We start from the raw sequence: 26,084 nt of genomic DNA on the forward strand, positions 1-26,084 counted from the left end.
CCATTGGGGCGGTGGGGCTACAAACTCTGCCCAGTGCCTCAGGCAGCAGCATCAACCGCCACTGGGTTGCTTGGATCTTGTTGTGGACTCTGCAGTTGCTGGGGACAGCTGACCCCTCAGCTGGGGGCAGTGTGGTGGTCCGAGGGTGGGGTCGGGGCATTGTCAACAGCCAGCTCCAACATTCCTAGTGCCCATTGCTATTTATCGTTCTTTTGTTAAAAGGCGCTTGTGCAATTATGATGGGATTTTCAAGTTTGTTTATTACTACAATTTAGCTTGTGTTATACCGTTATTCTTGTGTGTTTGTGGGTCACCTTGACTGAAACTGGGGTGTGTAATAATCACCTCCCCAGTCTGCATGTGACTGAGTGGGTTCTCTCCCCAGGTCATAGCACCCGCTCTGCCTCATTTGTCATGGACCGAATGCTTACCACAGTATGTATGTGCAATTGTGCAGTGTGTCCCTTACTGGTTACAGTTCTTTGTATTATTCCGGAAGCTTCTCTGGTATCACATTATTTGAATAGGGGCTATGTGATTGGTTAACCCTTATCTACAAATTTGAATGGGATGTCAATGGAGTAGAAGTCCAGAGCATGTGGGCTCACCATCTTTAGTCTTTCCCATTCCTACTTTTTGTCCTTAGGCTCTCTGCTATCCCTGTTTCCAATTCTCTTTGTTCTACTTCTGCTTAATAAAAGGATCATGAAGCAACACATTTTGTGTCCCTTTGACTTCTGAAAAATCTTTGCATCAAAAAATAACAGAACCCAACACCTCCCACATAACGTTCAATTTTCCTTTTCATCCATGGACCTACAGAAGCATATCAGATCAGATAGGAGCATGGCAGGTCAGATAGAAACACAGCAGGACCTATAGAAGCATAGCAGGTCAGATAGAAACACAGCAGGACCTATAGAAGCATAGCAGGCCAGATAGAAACACAGCAGGACCTATAGAAGCATATCAGGAGCATAGCAGGTCAGATAGAAACACAGCAGGACCTATAGAAGCATAGCAGGTCAGATAGAAACACGGCAGGACCTATAGAAGCATAGCAGGTCAGATAGAAACACAGCAGGACCTATAGGAGCATAGCAGGTCAGATAGGAGCATAGCAGGTCAGATAGAAACACAGCAGGACCTATAGGAGCATAGCAGGTCAGATAAAATCTGAAGAAAGAGAAATAGTTGATGTTTTAGGTTGATGTTATTCTTCCCAGAATATCAAAGAGGACACAACAGTGGCAAAGAAGAGGTACTGGAGGCAGATACCGTGTGGAACAGGCCCTTCTGGCCCAACGAGTCACACCCCCAACAACCCACCCATTTAACCCCAGCCCTGCGCTGTTCTGTGATTAGGCTAACGACTCTGACTGGTGAAAAAAAATTGTTACAGAAACTGCAATGAATAATCCTATGCAACGGTATAGAAGACAGAGATAGAGGAGATTCTGGTTTGGGAGGGAAGATTTCCTTTTGCAGAAAGGTTTGAGAAAGAATCTTGACTATTTTCCACCTGAATTACAAGTTTAAACATATTTAAATGTAGATGAACTGAACACACTGATGAGGGAGAGGGAGGAGTGGAGAATCCATCATTGTGTCTGGTGCCAGCCCCCTAGGCCTGAGTCGACGTAGTAGTAGCAAATATTCACCACAGTAGGATAGCAGTTAGTGAGACGTGATTACAGTTGGGGCATTGGAGTTTAGAGCTGAGAATCAGAATCAGGTTTATTATCACCAGCATGTGATGTGAAATTTGTTCCAGCATCCTCTGTGAGCAGGTTTGTACATTCCTTCCTTGTACGTGGGTTAGTTCTAGTTAGTCAGTTAATAGGTCATTGCAAATTGTCCTAGCAAGAAAGAGGAATGGATGGTGGTTGGGAAGAAAGAGCTGTTTTTTAATTTAGTGATCGAGAATGAAGTAGGCCCTTTGAGCCGAGCCATGACTTACCAGCAACCCCACAACCCCAATTAACCCTAACCTAATTTACAATCACCATTAACCTAACCGGTACGTCTTTGGACTGTGGGAGGAAACCAGAGCACCTGGAGAAATACCAATGCATTCCACGGGAACAACAAAGTGTAGGAAACCTTGGTTTTCTAGTGATATTGAAGCCCTGGTTAAGGAGGGTAAAAAAGGAGACACATAGCAGATAAACACAGGTGGGGACATTTGAGGTGCTTATGGAGTATGAGAAATATAAGAGAACACTTAAAGAAATCAGGAAGGCTAAAAGAAGGCATGTGGTTGCCCTCATAGACAAAGTGAAGGAGAATCCCAAGGGATTCTACAGATACGTTAAGATCAAAAGGATTGCAAGGGACAAAATTAGTTCTTTGGAAAACCAGAATGGTAATCCATGTGTGGAGTCAGAACAGATGGGAGAGATCTTAAATGCATTCTTTCCATCTGTATTTACTCAGGAGATGGACCCAGATGTGAGGCAAATCGGCATCAACTTCATGGATCCTATACAGACTACAGAGGAGGAGGTGCTTGCTACCTGGAGGCAAATCAGGGTGGATATATCTACAGGGCCTGACAAGGTGTTCCCTAGGACTGTATGGAAGGCAAGTGCAGAAATTGCCAGGACCTTTGCAGAGACATTTAAATCCTTAGCAACAGGAGAAGTACCAGAAACTTGGAGGATAGCCAATGTTAATCCACTGTGTAAAAAAGACTCTAAACAGAAACCGGGAAATGCCAGCCTGGTGAGTCAGACATCAGCTGTGGGAAAGTTATTGGAAGGTGTTCTAAGGGACCGGATATATAAGCATTAGGATAGATATGAATTAAGGATAGTCAGCATGGCCTCATGTGTGGTAGGTCATGTCTAACCAATCTTAAGAGTTTTTCATGCAAATTACCGGGAAAGTGGATGAAGACAAGGCAGTGGATATTGTCTACATGGACTTTAGCATTTGCCAGGGTCCTGCATGGGAGGCTGGTGAAGAAGGTTCAGTCACCTGGCATTCAGGATGAGGTAGTAAATTAGCTTTATGGGAGAAGCCAGGGAGTGGTAGTAAAGGGTTGCCTCCCTGACTGGAGGCCTGTGACTAGTGGTGTGCCACAGGGAACAGTGCTGGGTCCATTGTTTGTCATCTATGTCAGTGATCTGGATGATAATGTGGTTAACTGGATCAGTATGTTTGCAGATGACACCAAAACTGGAGTGCAGTGGACAGTGAGGAAGCTATCACAGCCTGCAGTGGGATATACACCAGCTGCAAAAATGGCAGATGGAATTTAATACAGACAAGTGTGAAGCTTTGTTCTTCAGCAGGACCAACCAAATAGGTCTTACACAGTGAACGGTCGGGCACTGAGGAGTGTGGGAGAACAAAGGGATCTGGGAACACAGGTCCATAATTCATTGGAAGTGGTAGAGAGGGTTGTAAAGAAAGCTTTTGGCACTTTGGTCCTTCATAAATCAATGTATTGAGTACAGGAGATGGGATGTTATATTGAAGTTGTACAAGATGTTAGTGAGACCTAATTTGAAGTATTGTTTACAGTTTTGGCCACCTACCTACAAGAAAGATGTAAACACGGTTGAAAGAATACAGAGAAAATTTACAAGGATGCTGCCGGGACTGGAGGACCTGAGTTATCAGGAAAGATTGAATAGGTTAGGACTGTATTCCTTAGAACATAGAAGATTGATAGCAGATTTGATAGAGGCATATAAAATTATGAGGGATATAGACAGGGTAAATACAAGCAGGCATGAGATAAGCATGAAAGAGGAACACGAGGGGAAACATCTTCACTCAGAGTGTTATGAGAGCGTGAAATGAGCTGCCAAGTGAGCTCAAGTGCTGCATGTGAGCTCGATTTCAACTTTTCAGAGAAATTTTGACATGTAGTACAGGGTACGGAGGGCTACGGTTCCGGTGCAGGTCGATGGGAGTAGGCAGTTTAATTGGTTTTAGCATGGATTAGATGGGCTAAAGGGCCTACATCTGTATTGTATTTCTCTATGTCTCCTTACAGAATTGAACTGCAAACTCCAGAACTTCCTGAGCTGTAGGTGTCGCACTAACCACTACTCCAACGTTTTGCACAGAGGTTTTGAGAAAGGAGCCTAAGAGATTTGCTACATGAATTACAAGTTTAAACATATTTAAATTGAGTAACAGAGAATAATACGAGAGTTTCTTCCCCGTTTATTGCAACTACTAGTAGGTGTAAAGTCAGTACAGTTATATATAACAAAATACTTTCCAACACAATACTCAGTGCTCCCACATAATCACATCTACAGTTGTGTGTTTTCACCACACACAATAAATACACAAACAGTGCATCTTCTGGGAGAAACACCATCTGTTTAACGGTGTATAGATTAGTAATAAATAGTGTTAAATTTCCAAGTGTATAGCCACCTCTGGGATTTCACTGACAAGCTACGGTAACAGCTTCACATTGTGACACAGCAAACCGCATTGAGTATCTGATCTAAAGGAGGTTGTTGTTCATCACAAGCCTGGGTGAGTAAAAGGCAAGGCAGCTAACATTATAACACGGTTTAAACCTTTCAGAGAAGCAAGAACACACTGCGTTATATTAGAGGTTAGTACATCCAATAAGGAGCTGTTCATTTCTATTGAAAGGTCACAATAGAGGGTGAGACAAACTGAGCAGGGGTTATAGGAGATGGAGGGACAGTGAGTAGTCTTGCCCATTCTCTTAAACTTGGGTCACATCTATGCAGATTAACAATGCAGGCAGGCAGTGTGATCACGGTGTACGAGGCAGCAGAGGGTCAGCTGATTAGGAAAAGCGTATTGTAGAATTAGTTTTTTATTGATTTTATTCCCTTCAGTAAGCATGATTTTCGATGTAGAGAGACTGGCTGGCTGCACCTTCACCTTCACTGCTTGCTTCATACTGTCCAAGGGCGGCCAAACTGTTCACCTACAAAGTAATGACAAAGGTGATTGAAGTAGGAGGTCTAAGTATACATTGTTTAGAAATGAGTCAGAACAATGCAGCCATTAAGCCCAGAAGAGTACCAGACTGCTGCCATTATAATGGGGTGTCTAAAATACTACTGTACCCCCAGTCACTAAAATAGAACCCTTACTCCCTGAGGCTTGTTGATTCTCATAGGGCCCTGTTACAGCAGCATCTCATAGTTCAGGTTCGTATTTATTTACCACATGTACATCGAAACATTCAGTGAAACGTATCACCTACATCAATGACCAACACAACCTCTGCATGTCACACCACACACGTGTACCAACGTAGCAAACCCACAATGCTCGGCAGAACACAACAACCAATAAAACAACAGTAGCACATCAAGCCTCTTTCCCCCCCTCCTCCTCCCACCCACATACGCGGACAGTCTTCCAACTCCAGGATAGGCCTCTGGGCCTCCAGTTTCCAGAGTTCAGGCTTCAGATCTTCAGTATTGAGTCCCGGGCCAGCCCAAGATGGAAACCAGAACCCCAGGCTCAAATTCCAGGAGCACCGACTGGCTAGGCCTCATGCCTCCTTGTGCCGCCTGCTCAAATAGACTCCTGCTTGCTGGACCTCAAGTGCAAAGCGGAGGGCTAAACTTCAAATGTCCTCATCACCCATCCGCAACATGAAGCAGAGCTAACTCTGCCATAACTCCCCCATATCTCTGTCCCTAAACACTAATCTGACCTCTAACTCCCCCATATCCCTGTCCTTAAACCCTAAAGTTACTTCTAACTCACCCATATCCCTGTCCTTAAACCCTAATCTGACCTCTAACTCCCCCTTTTCCCTGTCCCTAAATTTACCTCAAACTCCTCACATCCCAGTCTTTAAACCCTAATCTGACCTCTAACTCCCCCATATCCCTGTCCCTAAACTTACCTCTAACTCCTCACATCCCTGTCCCTCAACTCTAATCTGACCTCTAACTCCCCACACCTCTGTCTCTAAAGTAAGATGCTGGGAGGTGATTGGTGGAAGAAGTAAATGGTTGAAGATGAAGGAATTTGATAGGAGAAGACAGTGGGCCATGGATGAAAGGGAAGGAGGGAGACAAATTACTGAAAGTTAGAAATAACATGCACTGCTGGCAGCAGTAGTGGAAGCGGATACAATAGGGTCTTTTAATAGTCTCTTAGGTAGGTACATGGAGCTTAAAAAAAGAGAGGGCTGTGCACTAGGGAAATTCTAGGCAGTTTCTGGAGTAGGTTACATGCTCGGCATAAATTGTGGCCTGTAACGTGCTGTAGATTTCTATGTCCTATTTTCTAATAACAATGTCCATGCTATCAGATTGGAGGCCACCAGACAGAACATGAGGCAGTGCTCTCAACCTGAGAGCGGCCTCATAATGGCATTTTACCATGTGAAGACCACAGTGCAAATTCAACTTTCTCTTCTTGCAGATCTGAGTGCCAGTAAGCTAAATAGTTCCTCAAAGAGTCAGTAAAGTGTCAGACTGGAGCAGCTCGGATTACAAGCCCATGTCCAGGGCAGAATCCCTACCTCACCCACCCATAAAATCTGTGTTCCACCGACATACTACACGTGACACCAAAACTGGGGGCACAGTGGACAACGAGGAAGACCATCAAAGCTTGCAGCTTTGTTGGACCAGCTGGGAAAATGGGCTGAAAAATGGCAGCTGGAATTTAATGCAGGCAAGTGTGAGATGTACACTCTTGAAGGCCAAACCAGAGTAGGGCTTACATAATGAACGGTAGGGCACTGAGAAGAGTGCAAGGGACCTGGGAATATCGATCCATAACTCCTTGAAAGTGGCCTCACAGGTAGACAGGGTCATAAAGAGAGATTTTGGAACATTGGTATTTATAATTCAGAGTACTGAGTACAGGAAATGGATGTTATGCTGAAATTGTAAAAGACCTAATTTGGAATATTGTGTACAGTTTTGGTCACCTGCCGACAGGGAAAGTGTCAATTAGATTGAAAGAGTACTGGGAAAATTTACAAGAATGTTTCTGCAACTTCAGGACCTGAACTATAGGGAAAAGTTAAATAGGTTAGGACTTTATTTCCTGGAGTATAGGAGATTGAGGGGAGAGTTGAAAGAGGTGTATCAAATTATGAGGGGCACAAATAGGGTAAATGCAAGCAGTTTTTTCTCCATTGAGGTTGGGTAAGACTAGAGCCAGAGGTCATGGGTGAAGGTGAAATATTTAAGGGGAACCTGAGTATAGAACAAGCTGCCAGCAGAAGTGGTGAATGCAGATTTGATTGCAACACTTATGAGAATTTGACTTTCCAAAGTGAATCAGTTCATACTTTTCTGGGCTGAGCTCTTTCTGCCACTTGTCCAATCCTATCAATATCCCACTGAACTCTCAACAACTTTCTATACTACCCACAACAATTTAAGAAAAGTTTGGATAAGTATGTGGATGGGAGGGGTATGGAGGGCTGTAGTCCAGGTGCAGGTCGATGGGACCAGGCTGGATAAAAATTTGGCATGGACTAGATGGGCTGAAGGGCCTGTTTCTAAGCTGTATAACTGTGTTTTGTTTGGCATAGACCATAAGTTCCCAGTATGATCCCTGATCCACAACCCCAGCACATAGGTAGAAATCACTCCCCGAAAACACTTACCTCAGCTCGCTTCATGAACTCATTCTGCGCTACCTGCATGTTCTCCTTCTCTCCACGCCAAGCGTTCAGTGCAGAGGCCTGCAAAGCTCGGCCATATGAGAAGGTCAGTGCCCATGGTTTTGGCAGTGGGCATTTATTGATAGCGTTGAGATTGATGGTAGCCTCCTCCTCACTCTGGCCTCCAGATAGAAATGTAATTCCTGGGAGAAAACAGACAATGTGAGTTTGTAGAATGAGGGAGGTCTGACCTGCACTTCCACCCTCCTCTTGTTAGGTGTGTCTTGTTAGAATGTCTGTTTAGCCTCATCATGGTAACTCCTGCCAAGTGATATGGTGCATGGAAAGAAACAGAGAAAAAGGATGTTTTCTGATAAATATGCTCTGTGAAGATGTAGGACTCTTGGGGTATGGTGTTACCCTAGCTCTTGGGCACAGTGAAATCCACAAGGACTATTTTCCAAGTTTCTTGGATAATTGCTAAACAGTGGGGTATAATTTTATACACCAAGTCCACTCAAAACATAAACAATCTGCGCCCACTTAAGATTTTAAAGAGATGAATTTTATGTCACACACACATAGAAGCATACAGTGAAATGTGTTGCCTGCATCAAATCAAATCAGTGGGGATGTACTGCGGCAGCCCGCAAGTGTCACCCTGCTTCTGGTAGCAACATAGCATGGCCGCAACTTAGTAACCCTAACCTGTCTGTATGTGTTTGGAATGTGGCAAGAAACCCAGGCGGTCATGGGAAAACTCCTTACGGACAGCGGCAAGAACCGAACCGAAATCCGCGATTTCTGGTACGTTAGCCGCTGCGCTCCTGTGCGGGTATCAGTTAGCTCAGCAGCAGGTGCCTGTCATACTCCGGGCGTCTGGGGTCCACATACCTGGAACGGCAGGTGGAACAGTGCGTCTCAGTGCAGTAACCGTGGCGGTGGCGATCTCCTCTGGGCTGTACTTGGTAGGGCACAAATGTCCGGGAGTTACCATGTTGGGTTTCAGCAAAGTACCTTCCAGGTAGATGTGATGGTCACTCAGTGCTTTGTAGACAGCACCCAACACCTAAAATGCAAAGGCCACACAGTGTTCTAATTACAGCTCAGCTCACAGAAAGATTCCCTTCTCCCTATTTAAAGATTCAAAGATATGTATACAGAATACAACTCTGAGACATGTCCTCCCGCAGGCAGCCATGAAACAGAGACACACCATGGAACACATCCAACACCCAATGCGTGAAAAGAGAACAAATTGCGCCAATGGCAAAGAGCAAGCGAACAACACATAGAATATCAAACAGCAGAGCAGGACTCCAGCTTAACGCCTCATTGCCAGCCCGCAGAGCTGTTTTCACCAAAGCACCACCATCTGCATTGATGAGGGACAAAGCTAGAATAAGAATGCATGGGGAGGGAAAGAGCACGTTCGAAGGTGATGGGTGAAGCCAGGTGGTTTGGGGGCGGGGGATGAAGTAAGAAACTGGGAGCTGATAGATGGGAATCTATAAGAAATCTGACAGGTGAGCAGAGTTATCATGGGAAAGGGGAAGGAGGAGGGGCACTAGGGGAGGTGATAGGCAGGTGAGGAAAAGAGGGAAGAGGAGGAATTGAGAGGAGGGGAAGGAGGAGAAATCACTAGATGTTAGAGAAATTGATATTCATGCCATCAGTTTGGAGGCTATCCAGATGGACTATGAGGTGGTGCTCCTCCAGCCTAAGAGGGGCCTCATTGTAGCTGTAGAGGAGGCCATGACCCCACGTGACGGAATGGGAATGGGGACTGGAATTTAAAAGGTTGGCCACTTGGAAATCTTGTTCTTGGCAGATGGAGTGAGGGCGCACAGTAAGTGTGTTATACGGAGTTGTAGCATCCTTTTGTAGGCATATCCAGCAAATGGTTACAGCAGATTAATGTCAAAAAATCTGTTATTGGATTTACTCACTGACTACTTTTGTTTCCTGTAACACCCTGCATTCATCAGTTTCTACCTCTTACCCCAGTTTGCATCACTGTCTGGTGTGCAGGCTCCACTGCACAGGATCAGAAAGAGCTGCAGAAAGTTGTGAACTCAGCCAGATCCACCCTGGGCATCAGCCTCCCCAGCTTTCAGGACATCTTGGAAAAGTGATCCACCCTCAAGGACATACCCTCTACTCATGGCTACCATCAGGGAAGGGGTACAGGAGGGTGGACTGTGCAGGATCGGAGAAAGCTGCAGGGTTGTGAACTCAGTCAGCTCCACTGTGGGCACCAGCCTCCCCAGCTTTCAGGACATCTTCAAAAGGCAATGCCTTTAAAAGGTGGTGTCTATCATGAAGAAACCCCCTCACCCAGGACATGACTCTTCTCATTTCAGCAGGGCATTTAATAAGGCACCCCATGCAAGGCTCATTGAGAAAGGAAGGAGGCATGGATGGGATCCAAGAGGACATTGCTTTGTGGATCCAGAACTGGCTTGCCTACAGAAGGCAAAGAGTGGGTGTAGACGGGTCATATTCTCCATGGTGTTGGTGACCAGTGGTGTGCCTCAGGGATCTGTTCTGGGACCCCTACTCTGTGATTTTTATAAATGACCTGGATGAGGAAGTGAAGGGATAGGTTTTTTGTTTCTATCTTTCATTAGGGAGGAGGTACAGGAGTCTGACGACACACAGTGATTCAAGAACGGATTCTTCCCCTGTATATCTATATTTGCGCGCGCACACACACACACACACACACACACACACACACACACACACACACGCGCGCACACACACACACACACACACACACACACGTTAATCGGGGCAGCCGCTTATTTGGGACAACTGTGAAAGAACAAAAATGAATAAAGAAAATGGCCCAAATTCCTTTTGTTTATTTGGGACACCACGCTGCTTAATTGGGACAGGAGAATGTTGCTAACGTGTTCTGAAATAGCATCAGCTATGTGGCCGTTAGACACTACACTGTGCTTAGAGTGAACGGTATTTAAATAGTGTCAGTTGTGTGCTCGTGTTATGAGTTTATTTGGGAAGATTCAAAGAGCAGTGATGTACTGTTCTGATCAGTGCTGCATATACATAAGCCTACCTTCTCTGTGACATACTGACATCGTTTCAGGTCGTGATCACCATCAGGCAGGATCTCTGGCTCCACAATAGGAACGATACCATTCTGGAACACACAATGGACAGAGGTAAGGGGATTCTGGAAATTACCATTCAGGATCTGTTTTTGGTTTGAGCTTTCCCTGTTATTCTTTACCCATCTACATCATTAAACTCAATTGGTGTGACAGCTAACTTTTCATTAGGGCACTGAGCCACATCAGAAATCCAGGACAATGTGACCATCTCTAACCACCAATAGTTCCCCCCACACACACACACACACCCCACATCCTAATCCAGTTATCTAAGGCAGGATGTGCTGGCGTTGGAGAGGATTCAAAGGAGGCTCAGAAGAATGATCCTGGGATTGAAAAGGTTAACTCTCAAGATCTGGGACTGTACAGTACTCACTGCAGTTTGGAAGAGGGGGATCTCATTGAAACCTGTTGAATATTGAAAAGCCTAGATAGAGTGGATATGGAGAGAGTGTTTCCAATGTACACTGCCCTTCACCGAGGGTGACCACCCATAGGGAATCTACACTGTCCATCAGTGAGGGAGGAATGTGTGTGTGGTGGGGGGGGGAGGGTGATTACAAGACATAGTGATGGGAACTGCAACTCCAGCTTCAATAACACTCAGGAGAAAGCATCGTTGAAATTTTTCCACGTTACCTGCTGGCATATGCTGGCGTAACGGGCCAAGACATTTGCGTTCTCCATGATGGCGAGAGCAGATGGGGTTGTTGCACTGATTTTCAGTACACAACGCCACTTTGCAAAGTCTGCACCGTCCTTCTTGTACTGAGCACAACGCTCCGCTAATCCATCCAAGCCTTCAAGATGGAAAGACACCAGTTTGTCAGACACAAAAATAAAAATACAAATGCAAATCTTCCATCTCTAACAAATAATTGTTTTCATTTTGTAACACAAGACATGATCGGTCAAACAAAGTTATTTTTGGCTGAAAGCAATTTGGATGATTGTTTAAACAGTGACTATTACCATTTGATCACCGTTCAACTCATTCAGTGGGAAAGTCCATATTCAGTAATTCCGAAGGCAGCACTGAAGCAATTAACAATAAATCATGCAATGGGAATTCACTAAAATACACACTCGCCTTGTTGGCTGAGTTTCATTTTCATCACCACACTGGTAACTCCCCAACTCTTCCTGCACTGCTCTGGTGGCTGCATTGGCACTGCTTCATGCACCAGTGCTGAGCATGAAGCAACTTTGCCTCCAGATTCCACCCTGCCCTTAAATTCATTCGGTGTATTTCTGTTACATAGAAACATAGAAAACCTACAGCACAATACAGGCCCTTCAGCCCACAAAGTTGTGCTGAACATGTTCCTACCTTAGAAATTACTAGGCTTACCTATAGCCCTCTATTTTACTAAGCTCCATGTACCTATCTAAAAGCCTCTTAAAAGACCCTATTGTATTCCCCTCCACCACCGTTGCCGGCAGCCCATTCCACACACTCACCACTCTGAGTAAAAAACTTACCCCTGGCATCTCCCCTGTACCTACTCCCCAGCACCGTAAACCTGTGTCCTCTTGTGGCAGCCATTTCAGTCCTGGGAGAAAGCCTGACTATCCACACGATCCATGCCTCTCAGTTAGATAGAGCTCTTAAAGATAGTGGAGTCAAGGGATATGGAGAGAAGGCAGGTACGGGGTACTGATTGTGGATGATCAGCCATGATCACATTGAATGGCAGTGCTGGCTCGAAGGGCCAAATGGCCAACTCCTGCACTTACTGTCTATTGTCTATCACTATTTATGTTACCACCCTCCCCTTTCTCGATCTCTGTCTCCATCTCTGGAGAAAAACTGTCTACTGATATCTTTTTATAAAAGACTCTCACAGCCTTCGACTCTCACAGCTATTTTCACTATACCTTTTCCCACCCTGTCACTTGAAAACTGCTGTTCCCTTCTCTCAGTTCTTCTGTTTCCACCACATCTGTTCTCAACCAAGAGCCTCCACATCATTCTCCCTAACCTCTGCCATCCCCAACAGGATCCTACTACCAAGTACATCTTTCCCTCCCCCCTCCACTCTCTGCAGGGATTGCTCCCTCCGTGATCTAGTTGTCCACTCTTCCCCTCCCACTGATCTCCCTCCCTGCACTTATCCCTGCAAGTGGAAGAAGTGCAACATCTGCCTATTCACCTCCATTCAAGGCCCAAGCCATACCACCAGGTGAGGCAACACTTCACCAGTGAGAGTCTGTTGGAGTCAGCTACTGTATCTGGTGCTCACATTGGTGAGACCTGACGTAGATTGGGGGACAGCATCATTGAGCAATTTTGCTTCATCTGCCATGGAAAGCGGGATTTCCTGATGGCCATCCATTTCAATTTGATTCCCCACCCGCATTCCGGCATGTCAGTCCATGGCCTCCTGTACTGCAACATGACGAGGCCAAACTCCGGTTGGTGGAGCAACACCTCACATTCGGACTGGGTAGTCTCCAACCTGATGGCATGAACTTTGATTTCTCAAACTTCCAGTAACTTTCCCCCCACCTCCCCATTCTCTCTTTTTCCATTCCTCATTTTGGTTACTACTGCTCCTTCTCTTCTCCCCACCTGCCTACCACCTCCCTCTGGTGCCTCTGCTCCTTCCCCTTCTCCCACTGTCCACTCTCCTGTCAGATTCCTTCTTCAGCCTTTACCTCTTCCACTTCACGCCATCTTCCCCCTCACCTCTCGCTGTGAAACGGAGACATCTCTTTTTCCCTTATGAGAGAGCCTGCGGTATGTTGAATTACTGGGTGAACGAGTAGCCTTTGGGGTACTGCAGATCTGTGTCTTTATTGATGCTTTGCTGCAGCTCGAGTGCTCGGTGGGGGGCGCCGATGCTTTTTGCTGGAGGGGGGAGGGGAGATCGTTGCTCGCTGCCGCTTACGCATGGGAGGGGGGAGCTGGGGGGACTTTGGGGTTCTAACATTTAACTGTCATTCATTCTCTGGGGCACTCCTCTGTTTTTGTGGATGGTTGTGAAGAAAAAGCATTTCAGGATGTATATTGTATACATTTCACTGACATTAAATGTAACCTTGAAACCTATCACCTGCCAGCTTGCATTCCTTCCCCTCCTCCCCCACCCACCTTCTTATTCCTGCTTCTTCTCCGGTCCTCACAAAGAAACTCATCCTGAAACATCGACTCTTTATTCTTTTCCATTGATCCTGCCTGACCTGCTGAGTTCCTCCAGTATTTTGTGTGTGTGTTGCTCTGGTTTTCCAGCAACTGCAGAATCTCCTTTATTTCCAATCTTTCGGTAAGCTTTGGTCAAGCCCCGCCCCAGGGATCTGAGCAGATAACCCAGGCATAAACAGTGTCATACAGGGATCTGTGGGATGGGATATTGTACCATGGTGCCCTCTGCTCTCTCAAGTAGTTATAAAAACATTATTGAAAGAGCAGAGAGGTTAACGTTGTCCTTACAGTGAACTTGTAGATCACAGTTACTGTTGTAAACATCAGGATCCCACAAAAGCATTTTGAGATGATTGGATGAAGAGGCCTGATAGAGAGCAAGAGGCAGCTCATGTTTCATTCAATGACCTAACTTCAGTTCAAAATCAGAGAAACAAGGCTTTCGACCCATCTAGTCCATGCCAAACAGTTATTCTGCCTATTCCCATCGACCCACACCTAAACCATAGCCCCCTGTACCCCTCTTATCAATGGATTTATCCTAACATCTCTTAAATGTTACAGTTGAACCCGCATCCACCACTTCCACTGGCAGCTTATTCCACACGCTCACCACCCTCTGAGTAAAGATGTTCCACCTCAAGTTCCCCTTGAACATTTCACCTTTCACAATTAAACTATGACCTGATTCGAGTCTCACCCAAACTTAGTGAAAAAGCTTGCTTGCATAATTTTGTAACCCTATATCAAATCTTCTTTCATTTTCCTGTGCTCTAAGGAATAAAGTCCTAACCTATTCAACCTTTCCCTATAACTCAGGTCCTCTAGTCCTGACAACATCTCTGAACTCTGTCAATCTTATTGACATCTTTCGTGTAGGTAGGTGACCAGAACTACACATAATACTCCAAGTTAGACCTCACCAATGTCTTAAACAATTTCAACATAACATACCAATTCCTGTACTCAATACTTTGATTTATGAAGGCCAACGTCCCAAAAACTCCTATAACAACTCTATCTAGCTGTGACACATTTTCAAGGAATACAGATCCATTCCCAGTTCCCAAAATGTTTTAAGCTGCAGAGAAAGGGAGAAATGAGGGGACAACAAAATAGCAAGATGGGTAATCACAGCGGCAGGCAGGAGAGAGGAATCCATAGAAAGTTGTAACACTTTCCCCCCACCTCCCGAAACACCCATCTCCCACCACACCAGACAGATGTCCCACACTCCTGGAGCAGCAGATCGTCTACCTTGGGTGGTGGTCTCGCCATTGGTTCCAGACAAGGGGACAATGCCTTTATCAACCTGGAAATACATGACAGTTTAGTCCAGGAACCCTGGATTAGAAATACAACATTGACATTTATAATTGGTGTGCAACGTTCACAGAAAAAAATTCAAACTCACATCACTCTAAAATAATCATTCCTTCTCAGAGAGAAAATTTTAATTAAGAATTTGAAGACCTTACACAGTGGGTGGGAGGAGTCTGATAGAACAGAGGGATCTGGGAGTACATAGCCATAATTCCTTGAAAGTGGCATCAGAAGTAGACAGGGTCATAAAGGAAGCTTTTGGCATCACACACAAAATGCTGGGGGAGCTCAGCAGGCCAGGCAGCATTGATGGAAGAGTAAACAGTCAACGCTTTGAGCCGAAACCTTTGCCAGGACGCTGACAGCCCTGCTGAAGGGTCTCGGCATGAAATATCAACCGTTTCCATTGATGCTGCCTGGCCTGCTGAGCTCCCCCAGCAATTTGTGAGTGTTGCTTCGGACTTTCAACATCTGTAGAATTTCTCAGGTTTGTGAAAGCTTTTGGCATATTGGCCTTCATAAATCAGAGCCCAGGAGTTGGGATGTTATTTTGACATTGTATAAGATGTTAATGAGGCCTAATCTGGAGTATTGTGTGCTGTTCTGGAAAGATATCAATAAGGTTGAAAGAGTACAGAGAAAATTTACAAGGATGTTGGTGGGTCCTGAGGACCTGAGTTACAAGGAAAGGTCGAATAGGTTAGGAATTTATTCACTGGAGTGTAGGAGAATGAGAGGGGATTTGATAGAGGTGTACAACATTATGAAGGGTATAGATAGGGTAAATGCAAGCAGGCTTTTTCCACTGAGACTACCGCCAGAGGTCATGGGTTAAGGGTGAAAGGTGAAATGTTTAAGGGGAGGGTTGTGAGAGTGTGAAATTGGTGGATGTGCTATCAGCTGTAATATTTGGAACACAGAACAGCAGAGTACAGGCCCTTTGGCCCACAATGTACCCTCTTTTTAAAATACTCCAAGACCAATCCAACTGTTCCCTCCCACATAGCCTCCATTTTTCTATAATCCATTTTAATATTTAAAAGACTCTTAAATGTCTTTAATGTATCTGCCTCTGCCCCCACCTTGGCAGGGCGTTCCACACACCACCGCTCTGTGTATGAAAAATCCTACCTCTGACATCCCCCCTATACTTTCTTCCAGTCACCTTAAAATTATGCCCCTCCTTCCTATTAGCCATGTCCACCCTAGAAAAAAGTCTCCCACTGTCCACTCTATCGATGCCTTTTATCATCTTGTACACCTCTCATCCTCCTTCACTCCAGAGAGAAAAGCACTGGCTCGCTCAACCCATCCTCATAAGGCATGCTCTTTAATCCAGGCAGCATCCTGGTCAATCTCCTCTGCACCCTCTCTAATCCAGGCAGCATCCTGGTCAATCTCCTCTGCACCCTCTCTAATCCAGGCAGCATCCTGGTCAATCTCCTCTGCACCCTCTCTAATCCAGGCAGCATCCTGGTCAATCTCCTCTGCAACCTCTCTAATCCAGGCAGCTTCCCGGTCAATCTCCTCTGCACCCTCTCTAATCCAGGCAGCATCCCGGTCAATCTCTGCACCCTCTCTAATCCAGGCAGCATCCTGGTAAATCTCCTCTGCACCCTCCCTAATCCAGGCAGCATCCTGGTCAATCTCCTCTGCAACCTCTCTAATCCAGGCAGCTTCCCGGTCAATCTCCTCTGCACCCTCTCTAATCCAGGCAGCATCCCGGTCAATCTCTGCACCCTCTCTAATCCAGGCAGCATCCTGGTAAATCTCCTCTGCACCCTCCCTAATCCAGGCAGCATCCTGGTCAATCTCCTCTGCACCCTCCCTAATCCAGGCAGCATCCTGGTCAATCTCCTCTGCACCCTCTCTAATCCAGGCCGTATCCTGGTCAATCTCCTCTGCACCCTCTCTAATCCAGGCAGCATCCTGGTCAATCTCCTCTGCACCCTCTCTAATCCAGGCAGCATCTTGGTCAATCTCCTCTGCACCCTCTATAATCCAGGCAGCACCCTGGTCAATCTCCTCTGCACCCTCTCTAATCCAGGCAGCATCCTGGTCAATCTCCTCTGCACCCTCTCTAATCCAGGCAGCATCCTGGTGAATCTCCTCTGCACCCTCTCTAATCCAGGCAGCATCCTGGTCAATCTCCACTGCACCCTCTCTAATCCAGGCAGCGTCCTGGTGAATTTTCCACATCCTGCCAATAATGAGGGGACCAGACCTGAACCGGTACTGCATGTGGTCAAGTCGGGGTTTTGTAGAGCTGCAACATGACCTCACAGCTCTTGATCTCAATCCCACGACTAATGAAGGCCAACACACCATGTGCCTTTTTAACCAGCCTCTCAACTTTAAGGGATCTACGGACGTGGACTCCTAAATCCCTCTGTTTCTCCACACTGCTAACAATCCTGCCATAAACCCTGTGTCTGCCTTCAAGTTCCAACTGCCAAAGTCAATCACTTCACACTTTTCTGGCTACTGCTCCATCTGCCACGTCTACATCCTGTCAACGACCCATTGTAATTCTCAGCAGCTTTCCACACTCTGCACAACTACTTAAGCAAAGTTTGCATAGGCACATGGATGGAATGGGCATGGAGGGCTATGGTCTGGGTGCGGGTCTCACTGGACCAGACAGCAGGTCCGTGGGTCAGGGGGAATGACCCAGGGTCACAGACTGTCTCACTGGACCGGACAGCCAGTCCGTGGGTCGGGTGAATGACCCAGGGTCGCAGGCTGTATCACTGGACCAGACAGCAGGTCCGTGGGTCAGGGGGAATGACCCAGGGTCACAGACTGTCTCACTGGACCAGACAGCAGGTCGGGTCATGGGTCAGGGGGAATAACCCAGGGTCACAGCCTGTCTCACTGGACCAGACAGCAGGTCCGTGGGTCAGGGTGAATGACCCAGGGTTGCAGGCTGTCTCACTGGACCAGACAGCAGGTCCGTGGGTCGGGTGAATGACCCAGGGTCACAGACTGTCTCACTGGACCAGACAGCAGGTCGGGTCGTGGGTCAGGGGGAATGACCCAGGGTCGCAGGCTGTCTCACTGGACCAGACAGCAGGTCCGTGGGTCAGGGTGAATGACCCAGGGTCACAGACTGTCTCACTGGACCAGACAGCAGGTCGGGTCGTGGGTCAGGGGGAATGACCCTGGGTCACAGGCTGTCTCACTGGATCAGACAGCAGGTCCGTGGGTCGGGGGGAATGACCCAGGGTCGCAGGCTGTCTCACTGGACCAGACAGCAGGTCCGTGGGTCGGGGGAATGACCCAGGGTCACAGGCTGTCTCACTAGACCAGACAGCAGGTCGGGTCGTGGGTCGGGGGAATGACCCAGGGTCACAGACTGTCTCACTGGACCAGACAGCAGGTCGGGTCGTGGGTCAGGAGGAATGACCCAGGGTCACAGACTGTCTCACTGGACCAGACAGCAGGTCGGGTCGTGGGTCAGGGGGAATGACCCAGGGTCGCAGACTGTCTCACTGGACCAGACAGCAGGTCCGTGGGTCGGGGGAATGACCCAGGGTCGCAGGCTGTCTCACTGGGCCAGACAGCAGGTCGGTTTGTGGGTCGGGGGAATGACCCAGGGTCACAGACTGTCTCACTAGACCAGACAGCAGGTCGGGTTGTGGGTCAGTGTGAATGACCCAAGGTCGCAGGCTGTCTCACTGGACCAGACAGCAGGTCCGTGGGTCGGGGGAATGACCCAGGGTCACAGGCTGTCTCACTGGACCAGACAGCAGGTCCGTGGGTCGGGGGGAATGACCCAGGGTCACAGACTGTCTCACTGGACCAGACAGCAGGTTCGTGGGTCAGGGTGAATGACCCAGGGTCACAGACTGTCTCACTGGACCAGACAGCAGGTTCGTGGGTCAGGGTGAATGACCCAGGGTCACAGACTGTCTCACTGGACCAGACAGCAGGTCGGGTCGTGGGTCAGGGGGAATGACCCAGGGTCACAGTCTGTCTCACTGGACCGGACAGCAGGTCGGGTCGTGGGTCAGGGGGAATGACCCAGGGTCACAGACTGTCTCACTGGACCAGACAGCAGGTCCGTGGGTCGGGGGGAATGACCCAGGGTCGCAGTCTGTCTCACTGGACCAGACAGCAGGTTCGTGGGTCAGGGTGAATGACCCAGGGTCACAGACTGTCTCACTGGACCAGACAGCCGGTCCGTGGGTCAGAGGGAATGACCCAGGGTCACAGACTGTCTCACTGGACGGGACAGCAGGTCGGGTCGTGGGTCAGGGTGAATGACCCAGGGTCGCAGGCTGTCTCATTGGACCAGACAGCAGGTCCGTGGGTCAGGGGGAATGACCCATGGTCGCAGGCTGTCTCACCGGACCTGACAGCAGGTCGGGTCGTGGGTCGGGGGAATGACCCAGGGTCGCAGGCTGTCTCACTGGACCAGACAGCAGGTCCGTGGGTCAGGGGGAATGACCCAGGGTCACAGACTGTCTCACTGGACCAGACAGCAGGTCCGTGGGTCAGGGTGAATGACCCTGGGTCACAGGCTGTCTCACTGGACCAGACAGCAGGTCCGTGGGTCGGCGGAATGACCCAGGGTCGCAGGCTGTCTCACTGGGCCAGACAGCAGGTCGGTTTGTGGGTCGGGGGAATGACCCAGGGTCACAGACTGTCTCACTAGACCAGACAGCAGGTCGGGTTGTGGGTCAGTGTGAATGACCCAAGGTCGCAGGCTGTCTCACTGGACCAGACAGCAGGTCTGTGGGTCAGAGGGAATGACCCAGGGTCGCAGGCTGTCTCACTGGGCCAGACAGCAGGTCGGTTTGTGGGTCGGGGGAATGACCCAGGGTCACAGGCTGTCTCACTGGACCAGACAGCAGGTCCGTGGGTCGGGGGGAATGACCCAGGGTCGCAGGCTGTCTCACTGGACCAGACAGCAGGTCCGTGGGTCAGTGGGAATGACCCAGGGTCACAGGCTGTCTCACTAGACCAGACAGCAGGTCGGGTCGTTGGTCAGGGTGAATGACCCAGGGTCGCAGGCTGTCTCATTGGACCAGACAGCAGGTCCGTGGGTCAGGGGGAATGACCCAGGGTCGCAGGCTATCTCACTGAACCAGACAGCAGGTCCGTGGGTCAGGGGGAATGACCCAGGGTCGCAGGCTGTCTCACTGGACCAGACAGCAGGTCGGGTCGTGGGTCAGGGGGAATGACCCAGGGTCGCAGGCTGTCTCACTGGACCAGACAGCCGGTCGGGTCGTGCGTCAGGGGGAATGACCCAGGGTCGCAGGCTGTCTCACTGGACCAGACAGCAGGTCCGTGGGTCGGGGGGAATGACCCAGGGTCGCAGTCTGTCTCACTGGACCAGACAGCAGGTTCGTGGGTCAGGGTGAATGACCCAGGGTCGCAGGCTGTCTCACTGGACCAGACAGCCGGTCCGTGGGTCAGGGGGAATGACCCTGGGTCACAGACAGTCTCACTGGACCAGACGGCCGGTCCGTGGGTCAGGGGGAATGACCCAGGGTCGCAGGCTGCCTCACTGGACCAGACAGCAGGTCGGGTCGTGGGTCAGAGGGAATAACCCAGGGTCGCAGGCTGTCTCACTGGACCAGACAGCAGGTCCGTTGGTCAGGCTGAATGACCCATGGTCGCAGGCTGTCTCACTGGTCCAGACAACAGGTCATGTCGTGGGTCAGGGGGAATGACCCAGGGTCGCAGGCTGTCTCACTGGACCAGACAGCAGGTCCATGGGTCGGGGGGAATGACCCAGGGTCGCAGGCTGTCTCACTGGACCAGACAGCAGGTCGGGTCGTGGGTCGGGTGGACTGACCCAGGGTCGCAGGCCTTCTCACTGGACCAGACAGCCGTTCCGTGGGTCAGGGGGAATGACCCAGGGTCACAGGCTGTCTCACTGGACCAGACAGCAGGTCGGGTCGTGGGTCAGAGGGAATGACCCAGGGTCGCAGGCTGTCTCATTGGACCAGACAGCAGGTCCGTGGGTCAGAGGGAATGACCCAGTGTCACAGACTGTCTCACTGGACCAGACAGCAGGTCTGTGGGTCGGGGGAATGACCCAGGGTCGCAGGCTGTATCACTGGTCCAGACAGCAGGTCATGTCGTGGGTCAGGGTGAATGACCCAGGGTCGCAGGCTGTCTCACTGGGCCAGACAGCAGGTCCGTGGGTCGGGGGAATGACCCAGGGTCGCAGGCTGTATCACTGGACCAGACAGCAGGTCCGTGGGTCAGGGGGAGTGACCCAGGGTCGCAGGCTGTCTCACTGGGCCAGACAGCAGGTCCGTGGGTCAGAGGGAATGACCCAGCGTCACAGGCTGTCTCACTGGACCAGACAGCAGTTCGGGTCGTGGGTCAGGGTGAATGACCCAGGGTCACAGACTGTGTCACTGGACTAGACAGCAGTTCGGGTCGTGGGTCAGTGGGAATGACCCAGGGTCACAGTCTGTCTCACTGGATCAGACAGCAGTTCGGGTCGTGGGTCAGGGGGAATGACCCAGGGTCACAGACTGTCTCACTGGACCAGACAGCAGTTCGGGTCGTGGGTCAGGGGGAATGACCCAGGGTCACAGTCTGTCTCACTGGATCAGACAACAGGTCGGGTCGTGGGTCAGGGGGAATGACCCAGGGTCGCAGGCTGTCTCACTGGACCAGACAGCAGGTCGGGTCGTGGGTCAGGGGATATGACCCAGGGTCGCAGGCTGTCTCATTGGACCAGACAGCAGGTCCGTGGGTCAGGGGGAATGACCCAGGGTCGCAGGCTATCTCACTCCACCAGACAGCAGGTCCGTGGGTCAGGGGGAATGACCCAGGGTCGCAGGCTGTCTCACTGGACCAGACAGCAGGTCGGGTCGTGGGTCAGGGGGAATGACCCAGGGTCGCAGGCTGTCTCACTGGACCAGACAGCCGGTCGGGTCGTGGGTCAGGGGGAATGACCCAGGGTCGCAGGCTGTCTCACTGGACCAGACAGCAGGTCCGTGGGTCAGGGGGAATGACCCAGGGTCGCAGTCTGTCTCACTGGACCAGACAGTAGGTCGGGTCGTGGGTTGTGGGTCAGGGGGAATGACCCAGGGTCACAGTCTGTCTCACTGGACCAGACAGCAGGTTCGTGGGTCAGGGTGAATGATGCAGGGTCGCAGGCTGTCTCACTGGACCAGACAGCAGGTCGGGTCGTGGGTCGGGGGGAATGACCCAGGGTCGCAGGCTGTCTCACTGGACCAGACAGCAGGTCCGTAGGTCAGGGGGAATGACCCTGGGTCACTGACAGTCTCACTGGACCAGACAGCCGGTCCGTGGGTCAGGGGGAATGACCCAGGGTCGCAGGCTGCCTCACTGGACCAGACAGCAGGTCGGGTCGTGGGTCAGAGGGAATGACCCAGGGTCGCAGGCTGTCTCACTGGACCAGACAGCAGGTTCGTGGGTCAGGGTGAATGATCCAGGGTCGCAGGCTGTCTCACTGGTCCAGACAGCAGGTCATGTCGTGGGTCAGGGTGAATGACCCAGGGTCGCAGGCTGCCTCACTGGACCAGACAGCAGGTCGGGTCGTGGGTCAGAGGGAATGACCCAGCGTCGCAGGCTGTCTCACTGGACCGGACAGCAGGTCATGTCGTGGGTCAGGGTGAATGACCCAGGGTCGCAGGCTGTCTCACTGGTCCAGACAGCAGGTCATGTCGTGGGTCAGGGGGAATGACCCAGGGTCGCAGGCTGTCTCACTGGACCAGACAGCAGGTCCGTGGGTCGGGGGGAATGACCCAGGGTCACAGGCTGTCTCACTGGACCAGACAGCAGGTCCGTGGGTCAGGGGGAATGACCCAGGGTCGCAGGCTGTCTCACTGGACCAGACAGCAGGTCCGTGGGTCAGGGTGAATGACCCAGGGTCGCAGGCTGTCTCACTGGACCAGACAGCAGGTCCGTGGGTCGGGGGGAATGACCCAGGGTCGCAGGCTGTCTCACTGGACCAGACAGCAGGTCCGTGGGTCAGGGGGAGTGACCCAGGGTCGCAGGCTGTCTCACTGGACCAGACAGCAGGTCCGTGGGTCAGAGGGAATGACCCAGGGTCACAGACTGTCTCACTGGACCAGACAGCAGGTCCGTGGGTCAGGGTGAATGACCCAGGGTCGCAGGCTGTCTCACTGGGCCAGACAGCAGGTCCGTGGGTCAGAGGGAATGACCCAGGGTCACAGACTGTCTCACTGGACCAGACAGCAGGTCCGTGGGTCAGGGTGAATGACCCAGGGTCGCAGGCTGTCTCACTGGACCAGACAGCCGGTCCGTGGGTCAGGGGGAATGACCCAGGGTCGCAGGCTGCCTCACTGGACCAGACAGCAGGTCGGGTCGTGGGTCAGAGGGAATGACCCAGGGTCGCAGGCTGTCTCACTGGTCCAGACAGCTGGTCATGTCGTGGGTCAGGGGGAATGACCCAGGGTCGCAGGCTGTCTCACTGGACCAGACAGCAGGTCCGTGGGTCAGGGTGAATGACCCAGGGTCGCAGACTGTCTCACTGGACCAGACAGCAGGTCCGTGGGTCGGGGGGAATGACCCAGGGTCACAGGCTGTCTCACTGGACCAGACAGCAGGTCCGTGGGTCAGGGGGAATGACCCAGGGTCGCAGGCTGTCTCACTGGACCAGACAGCAGGTCCGTGGGTCAGGGTGAATGACCCAGGGTCGCAGGCTGTCTCACTGGACTAGACAGCAGGTCCGTGGGTCGGGGGGAATGACCCAGGGTCGCAGGCTGTCTCACTGGACCAGACAGCAGGTCCGTGGGTCAGGGGGAGTGACCCAGGGTCGCAGGCTGTCTCACTGGACCAGACAGCAGGTCCGTGGGTCAGAGGGAATGACCCAGGGTCACAGACTGTCTCACTGGACCAGACAGCAGGTCCGTGGGTCAGGGGGAATGACCCAGGGTCGCAGGCTGTCTCACTGGACCAGACAGCAGGTCCATGGGCCAGGGTGAATGACCCAAGGTCGCAGGCTGTCTCACTGGACCAGACAGCAGGTCGGGTCGTGGGTCAGGGGGAATGACCCAGGGTCACAGACTGTCTCACTGGACCAGACAGCAGGTTCGTGGGTCAGGGCGAATGATGCAGGGTCGCAGGCTGTCTCACTGGACCAGACAGCAGGTCGGGTCGTGGGTCGGGGGGAATGACCCAGGGTCGCAGGCTGTCTCACTGGACCAGACAGCAGGTCCGTGGGTCAGGGGGAATGACCCTGGGTCACTGACAGTCTCACTGGACCAGACAGCCGGTCCGTGGGTCAGGGGGAATGACCCAGGGTCGCAGGCTGCCTCACTGGACCAGACAGCAGGTCGGGTCGTGGGTCAGAGGGAATGACCCAGGGTCGCAGGCTGTCTCACTGGACCAGACAGCAGGTTCGTGGGTCAGGGTGTATGACCCAGGGTCGCAGGCTGTCTCACTGGTCCAGACAGCAGGTCATGTCGTGGGTCAGGGTGAATGACCCAGGGTCGCAGGCTGCCTCACTGGACCAGACAGCAGGTCGGGTCGTGGGTCAGAGGGAATGACCCAGGGTCGCAGGCTGTCTCACTGGACCAGACAGCAGGTCCGTGGGTCAGGGTGAATGACCCAGGGTCGCAGGCTGTCTCACTGGACCAGACAGCAGGTCCGTGGGTCGGGGGGAATGACCCAGGGTCACAGGCTGTCTCACTGGACCAGACAGCAGGTCCGTGGGTCAGGGGGAATGACCCAGGGTCGCAGGCTGTCTCACTGGACCAGACAGCAGGTCCGTGGGTCAGGGTGAATGACCCAGGGTCGCAGGCTGTCTCACTGGACCAGACAGCAGGTCCGTGGGTCGGGGGGAATGACCCAGGGTCGCAGGCTGTCTCACTGGACCAGACAGCAGGTCCGTGGGTCAGGGGGAGTGACCCAGGGTCGCAGGCTGTCTCACTGGACCAGACAGCAGGTCCGTGGGTCAGAGGGAATGACCCAGGGTCACAGACTGTCTCACTGGACCAGACAGCAGGTCCGTGGGTCAGGGTGATTGACCCAGGGTCGCAGGCTGTCTCACTGGGCCAGACAGCAGGTCCGTGGGTCAGAGGGAATGACCCAGGGTCACAGACTGTCTCACTGGACCAGACAGCAGGTCCGTGGGTCAGGGTGAATGACCCAGGGTCGCAGCCTGTCTCACTGGGCCAGGCAGCAGGTCCGTGGGTCAGAGGGAATGACCCAGGGTCACAGTCTGTCTCACTGGATCAGACAGTAGTTCGGGTCGTGGGTTAGGGGGAATGACCCAGGGTCACAGTCTGTCTCACTGGACCAGACAGCAGGTCGGGTCGTGGGTCAGGGGGAATGACCCAGGGTCGCAGGCTGTCTCACTGGACCAGACAGCAGGTCGGGTCGTGGGTCAGGGGGAATGACCCAGGGTCACAGACTGTCTCACTGGACCGGACAGCAGGTCAGGTCGTGGGTCAGGGGGAATGACCCAGGGTCGCAGGCTGTCTCACTGGGCCAGACAGCAGGTCCGTGGGTCAGGGTGAATGACCCAGGGTCACAGACTGTCTCACTGGACCAGACAGCAGGTCCGTGGGTCAGGGTGAATGACCCAGGGTCGCAGGCTGTCTCACTGGACCAGACAGCCGGTCCGTGGGTCAGGGGGAATGACCCAGGGTCGCAGGCTGCCTCACTGGACCAGACAGCAGGTCGGGTCGTGGGTCAGAGGGAATGACCCAGGGTCGCAGGCTGTCTCACTGGTCCAGACAGCTGGTCATGTCGTGGGTCAGGGGGAATGACCCAGGGTCGCAGGCTGTCTCACTGGACCAGACAGCAGGTCCGTGGGTCAGGGTGAATGACCCAGGGTCGCAGGCTGTCTCACTGGACCAGACAGCAGGTCCGTGGGTCGGGGGGAATGACCCAGGGTCACAGGCTGTCTCACTGGACCAGACAGCAGGTCCGT

At 51.3% G+C, this 26,084-nt stretch overlaps 1 protein-coding gene across 2 annotated transcripts in view; it reads right to left on the reverse strand.

Annotated features, from left to right (window-relative positions):
* Nucleotides 1–4,162: 4,162 nt before the first annotated feature.
* The window catches only part of LOC132396175 (fructose-bisphosphate aldolase C), a 75,816-nt gene continuing 53,894 nt past the window's right edge, over nt 4,163–26,084 (reverse strand). For both annotated transcript variants that reach the window (XM_059973718.1, XM_059973719.1), the window contains exons 4-9: nt 15,128–15,182; nt 11,365–11,525; nt 10,671–10,754; nt 8,483–8,657; nt 7,592–7,791; nt 4,163–4,930 (exon numbers count right to left, since the gene is read on the reverse strand). In XM_059973718.1, the coding sequence (XP_059829701.1) occupies nt 4,835–4,930; nt 7,592–7,791; nt 8,483–8,657; nt 10,671–10,754; nt 11,365–11,525; nt 15,128–15,182 (771 nt within the window). In that variant the 3' untranslated portion in view covers nt 4,163–4,834. The remainder of the gene's footprint in view (nt 4,931–7,591; nt 7,792–8,482; nt 8,658–10,670; nt 10,755–11,364; nt 11,526–15,127; nt 15,183–26,084) is intronic.

This window comes from Hypanus sabinus, chromosome 6 (assembly GCF_030144855.1).
Source record: "Hypanus sabinus isolate sHypSab1 chromosome 6, sHypSab1.hap1, whole genome shotgun sequence".
In the NCBI taxonomy this organism is placed as follows: Eukaryota; Metazoa; Chordata; class Chondrichthyes; order Myliobatiformes; family Dasyatidae; genus Hypanus; species Hypanus sabinus.